Source organism: Phodopus roborovskii, unplaced genomic scaffold, assembly GCF_943737965.1.
Source record: "Phodopus roborovskii unplaced genomic scaffold, PHOROB, whole genome shotgun sequence".
NCBI classification, from domain to species: Eukaryota; Metazoa; Chordata; class Mammalia; order Rodentia; family Cricetidae; genus Phodopus; species Phodopus roborovskii.
The window spans coordinates 4190734-4197067 of NW_026125562.1; the positions used below are offsets into that span (position 1 = coordinate 4190734).

Here is a 6334-nt window from a genome sequence, read left to right on the forward strand (position 1 = left end):
CCTCACAACTGCTGGGCTATGCCGGCCAAGGAGCTGGCCAGGGAGATCACTAGTGACATCTAGTGGCCACAGTGAGCTATCACAAGGTGGGAGTTACGTTTGGGACCAGGCTACAAGACTCCTCCAGTTGACTGCAGACAAGCTTCTAATTTTTCCAGGGCCTGGGACAGCAGCATGGGGTTACTAGGTATGAGAACAGAGGTCTGGGAAGAAATCAGTCCTGCTCATTGCTAACAAGAGCTTGTCTTACCCCTGTGCTCTTTTGCCTGGGTTTTTCTGGGCTCCTGGGGTTGCATCTTCCTCTTGCTCTGAGAATCCCTTAAAGAGCTGCCTGTCTTATACAGAACTAGGCATGTGGAGCCTCAAGAGACCTACCTCTCCTACAGAAGACAGCACAGGGTAGGCCTGAGGGCGGACCTTGCCACGGGTTTGAGGACCTGCCATTAGTATGCTGGTCTCTCCTGGGTCTTATGGGGGATGAACACACCGAGCTTGAGACCTGTCTGAGTGGTGAGGCTCCCTGAGGTGAAGGCACCAGGGAGTGCCTAGAACCAAAGACTGTAGGCTCTCAGCCCCCCTGGGATAAAGAGCTTTCCCAATGGATCCCACTTTCCCTGACAACCCTTTCCCATGAACTTTTCCACTCTTAAGAAGAGAGGAAAAGAGGCATTCTCAGAGGAGCAGCTTGCCGGAGTGTTTGTTGTATTCCCGAGCTTCTCCCTGCCCATCCCCTTCGTTTCTCTCTGCCGCCTTCCCAGGTGTTGCTCCGAGGCCTGCTCCCAGCTCTCCCTTGCTAGGTATTTCCCCTTCTGACTCTCTTATGCCTGTCCTCTTCCTTCCTGATTCTGCCTGTTTCTAGATCTTCTTGCTTTGACTCTAGGTTGCTGCCTCATCCCTGGCACTCCCTACAAGGCCAAGAAGACATCATTCAAGTACAATAACAGCATTTTTTTTGGGGGGGGGCGTCAGGTGGACAGAGATCATAACTTACCTCCCTGATAAGTCTTCATACCGCATCAGAGAGGAGGCAGCATTGAATTCCCTGCACTCTGCAGTGTAGCAGGCTTTGTTTTGGATCACCACCCAACTCCCAAATACAGACAAGGAGACTTAACATTAGTTAAGAAAGCTTGGCCTTATCGTATGCTTGTCCCACTGGCTCTTAAAACTTAAAACTTAAATCTTTTGCCTCAGGGCTTCTTACCTTTTTTTCATTCTGTATGTCTTACTCCATGTCTGTCTGTCTGTCTGCTGCCTAGCTGGCTGGCCCTGGGCACCTCCCTCTTGTTGTCCCTTGTTCTACCCCCTCCTATTTATTCTGTCTGTCCACCAGCACTGTGTATCTCTCTACTGTCTAGTTATTGGTCATTCAGCTTTTTATTAGATCAATCAAGTACCTTGGGCAGGCAAAGCAACACATATTTACATAATTAAACAAATGCAAATGTAACACATCTTTGCCCAGTTAAAGTAATTTCCTATAACACAGCAGCCCTCTCAGCTGCCAACAAACTTACCTCATCTTCCTCTCTGAGCTAGGCCAGTCTGCAGAAGACTGCCCTGCCCACCTACCGGTAGGAGCATGTTGGAAGTCACTGTGGGCATTATTTCTAGGAGCAGTGGGCTCTTTCCTGTTACAGGAGCAACAGTAGGAACTTCCATTTCCATCTGTAAATCGAATCCTACCTTTAATATCTCTGTGGGTCAGATGCTGTGGGTTCCCATAGCAACTTCAGAAGAATGCTGGGAATTGATCACCCTCCTATTGTCTAGAGGTATAAAATGAGATCTGAGGATTAACCCAGCTAAAGGCAGGTCCCAGGGCAGCTGGTGGACAACAGGTCTAATTTTATGATCTCTTTGCACCAAGGTTCAGTTAGCCCACCCTGGAGCACTGGAAGATCCCAGAAACCTGAACACTCAGACCTTTCCAGGAGTATGCTCCTGCCCTGCCCATTTCCTTCTCAGACACTGCCTTTTGCAGTGTTTTTAAAGAGAGATTTGAACTCATGGCTGTCCACATTTTCTGCACACATTCATTTCTTTCCCAAGTCACAAACCCACTCATTCCAGATAATCTTCCCTTCTAATTATGACAGTCATTGTCTGATTGTGTGCTTGGATTACACCATCTTATTTGCTCATGTTAACTGCATAATTAAGACAAGCAATTACAGGGTGGTGGGGGCTTGGAATATTTTCTGTCTCCAAATGGGAGTCTAGTGTCCAGACAGGTGTTTTTTTTTCTGTCCTCTTTGGGAAGGCAGTGGAGGCTCCAGGGGAGCAGTGACCATTTATCTTGTCATTTATGGACATCACTAATTCAGTTGTTACTGTCATGGGCCCAAAGTCTCTGTCATAGGTGTACCTGCCTACACAGTTACTAGTGTTGGAGAACTGAACCTGTGTTAGGGCTGTCATGTGCTTCATTTTGGGGAGCCCAACCCTAGTGGCCATCTCCAGAGACTTCTCATGACTGGGGTAGCTCGTCTGGATAAATGGTTCTCAGAGGAGAGGCTAGGGCCAGATGGCGGATGTCATCTTCCTCCTGCATGCCCCCAGCTCCCTCCAGAAGCTCTGCACCTAGGGCAGACTATAAGCTATTCCCTTCCCTGCCTCATCTTTCTCTGTCCCCAATAATGGTCACTTAGACCTCGCCCTCCAGGAAGCCTTTGTGGTTCCTAAGTTCTGTTTGGGCATCTCCCAGAGGATGGCTTCAACCCTCTGTATCCAATGTCTTGTCCATCAGGGGTCCTCCTCTCAAGGGACTGTGGGTTCTTCTTTTTTCTTTTTTCTTTTTTCTTTTTCTTTTCTTTTCTTTTTTTTTCTCTTCTTTTCTTTTCTTTTCTTTTTTTTTCTTTTTTTTTAGGCAGGGTTTTTCTGTGTATCTGTGTAGCTTTGTAGACATCGCTGGCCTCTAACTCACAGAGATCCATCTGCCTCTGCCTCCTGAGTGCTGGGATTAAAGGCGTGCACCACCACCGCCCAGCTGGGACTGTGGATTCTTCAATGAACCTTCAGAAACTGTACTTATTCCTCCTTTCATCTGCACAGCTGCCCGCATCTCCACCAGGGAGCCCAGAGCCTCTTCCACACTGTGTGTGCACTTGCAAATTCAGACTTACTTCCCACTCTCCTGGGGACCTGGGTATTTAAATAAGTATTACAGAAGAGCCTTTGGTAAAGCCTGATATCACTTTCTGTTTTTGTTTCTATATATTTTTGGATTTCCCTTTTTCTAGGGGAAGGGACAGGGTGAAGGAGAGGCTACAGGGCAAGTTTATATCTTTCTACAGCCTATGTACTTGGTTCTGCATGACCCTGCATGGCTTAGAGTATCCAAACTGGATCTTTTCTGCTAACAAATATGTGCACAAGACCATCTGTATATAAAACTCGGTGTACCGGAGGCATCGTGATGGAAGAGACTCAGTCCCTGCTACTGAGAGTTAGAGGGAGAGATGGGAATGTATAAGCTGGGTATACTAATAAGCAGAGTAATGGCTTCACAGAAGAATGTGGGATTACCCTTGCCTGAGCCTGGGGAAAGCAGAGAAGGCTTCATGGAGGAGGTGATTTTAAGGCAGACAGAGTTTGCAAGATGAGCTTCCAATAGTGGAAGCAAGCAGGGACAAAGGCAAGTTAATGTAGCTGGGGTAAAGGGTGAAAAGTGGGAAGGTGGTGAGGCTGGGGTGCTAAGCAAAAGGTCAGGCCATGAAGACCTCAGGTACCAGGCCAGGAAAGCTCATTCTTCATTCCCAAAGCAAAATAATTAAACCTGGAGGACTCACAGTAATTTTAGGACCACCCTTTTGGCTGTGGAATGAGTATGTCCAAAGTAGTAGTTGGGCTGAGGAAATGACAAAGAGTTCAGAGTGGTGGCTTGTAGGGAGGCAAGAGCCTCAGTCACTGGGGACAGTGGGGTGTGTGTGTGTGTGTGTGTGTGTGTGTGTGTGTGTGTGTGTGTCTGTGAACTTTGGAGGGAGGGATTTTCCAGAAGAGGAGGAACAAGAACTTCATTGGCTGGGATTCCTACCTTGTGAGTGCTGGGCCATCTAGGACCAGAATCTGGGTCATCTGCCAAGAGTGAGAGGGAGGAGGAGTGGAGGCATCAGTCCTGGACCTCTGGGTATTTCTTTCAGCTGCTGGTAGATGTCAAGGTCAGAAGACAGGGATGAAGGTTGAGCAACCTTGGGACAAGGGTTGGTGTCAGGTACTGTGGAAGGACAGACTCAGGCAGGTTGTCAACATTGTCATCCTCTCTAGAGTGCTGGGAAAGGAAAAGGAGTAAGGCAGGAAGGGAGGAGGGAAAGGTGAGGGAAAGGGAGGGCTTGGGTGCTGGGAAGGCCTGAGGGAGTCCCTGATGCAGCCAGAACACCCATTAGGGACATCAGCTCTTCTCTATGCTCACTCGCTTCTCAGCCAAGACAGTACCATCCTTGCAGGCTAACACATGACAACGCCTGCAGAGGGTTTGGTCCAAGATGAACAGTGTGTTGCACTGAAACTTGCCAAATGCAACACTCAAATGCCCAACAAGCACCCTGTTCCTTGTGTGCCTCTGCATCGGAGTCTGTTCAGTGCCTGGCATGTGGGAGGGACTGAGTAGGTGTTGCTTTAGGAGTCAAGGCAAGGCCATCATGAAGATGCAGCTGTGTGCCTCCTGCTGTAGGATTGTATGAGTCTGCATATTCCCCTTCTGCAGGTAGAAATCATCAAAGCATCTGTAGGGTGGGTGGACTAAGTTGAGGCTAAGGACATAAGACAGACACCATTTGTGGTCCTGTTCTATTTTTCAGTGCTGGAATTCCTGGGGCTCTGTGGGCTCTCCTGCTGACACCAAGAAAGTATCCAAGGCATGTGCCGAGAAAATTGGCAGACATGCTGTTATCATGGTGCCTTTTCCAGTTCTTTTCTTTGTTTCAGCTCTGTTTACATGTTCTTTCCTGGTCATCTCACCCCCCCCCACACACACACACACATACACACCCTCCTCCGGTTGTTTTTCATAAGGGAAAGGGGCTTTAAGTCTACAATGTCCCTCTGCTGTCCCTAAAGTTCTGCTATGGGAATGAGCCCTCCCACAGCATTGTGACATCACTGTGCATTTGCTAGTGGCTGCCCATGTGGGCTGGGCCCTTGCCCTGCTAGGAGCAGTGGCCCTTTCATGACAGAGCCCTTCACCTTCAGGGCAACTCTCAGAGCATGGGTCCCTCCTGATTTCCCTCTGGCCCAATGTTCCTCACGGTCAAGCTGCTCTTGGGCCGAAGATGCAGCCTGAAGGTCTCTGGGAAAGAAAGTGTGGCCACACTGAAGAAACTTGTTTCTCAGCACCTGCAGGTGCCCGAGGAGCAGCAGCACCTGCTGTTCCGGGGCCAGCTCCTGGCTGATGACAAACACCTCTCAGATTACAGCATCGGGCCCAATGCTTCCATCAACGTCATCATGCGGCCTCCAGAGGAGGCAGCGCTGGATGAGACCCACCAACCCCAGCCCCTGTGGCTCCAGCTGGGCCAGGTCCTAGACAAACATTTCGGGCCCAAGGATGCCAAGGCTGTGCTGGAGCTGCTGAGGCAAGAGCATGAGGAGCGCCTGCAGAGGCTGAACTTGGAAGCCCTGGAGCAGCTGGTGGGCCAGCTCCTGGCAGAGCAGCAGCTTGAAGAGCTGGCAGAGAAAAAGGAGGACCCGGCTGTCACCTCAGAGCTCCAACAAAATGATGAAGCAGCAGGAGAAGAGGAGGCAGAAAAAGAGGAGGATGAGGAGGAGGCTGACCGGCAAACTGGCCCATCCTACTCTTTTGCCCACTAAACTTCCCCTGGACTGAACCTCCCATGCTCTCAGACGATTTTTCTCATTATTTGCTCCCGATGGGGAAGCATTCATCCCTCTCATGGAACCTTTAAGTAGTTGAAAGGTATCTGGACCCTTCTATGCCCTCTCGCCTATAGGTCCCGGTCTGAAGTACAGGATGACTGTAGCACCACCATTCTCTGCTACAAGAGTTCTGCATGGGCCAGGGTACCCTATAGGGACTGTCAAAGTCCACCCCAGCTCTGGGTGGCACAGTTTTGCCCAAGCATGGCTCAGAGAAAGTCTACATGGCTCTAGAGATTAAGTCTCAGAATGGCAGGAAACAAACAGAGCCCTAGACAGGAAAAAATGGTCTGCAAGTGGCATACTCATGGGTCCAGCTTGAATAGAGTTAGGCCCATTGCCACATTGTGACTAATCAAGACAGTGTTGAGCTCCTGACACCCGACTGGCATTGCCCAGTACTCCTTTGGAGGAAAAAAACAAAACAATACCAACCAGGCTCTGTGCCTTCATGGGGCAT

General features: G+C 49.5%; 1 protein-coding gene across 1 annotated transcript; it reads left to right on the forward strand.

The window, feature by feature from the left end:
* Nucleotides 1-5178: 5178 nt before the first annotated feature.
* Ubl4b (ubiquitin like 4B) lies at nucleotides 5179-5825 on the forward strand. The gene is given in 2 exon segments (XM_051177764.1): nucleotides 5179-5717; nucleotides 5719-5825. Coding segments are annotated over 2 exon segments (588 nt in total). The 5' UTR covers nucleotides 5179-5235; the 3' UTR covers nucleotide 5825.
* Nucleotides 5826-6334: the final 509 nt, after the last annotated feature.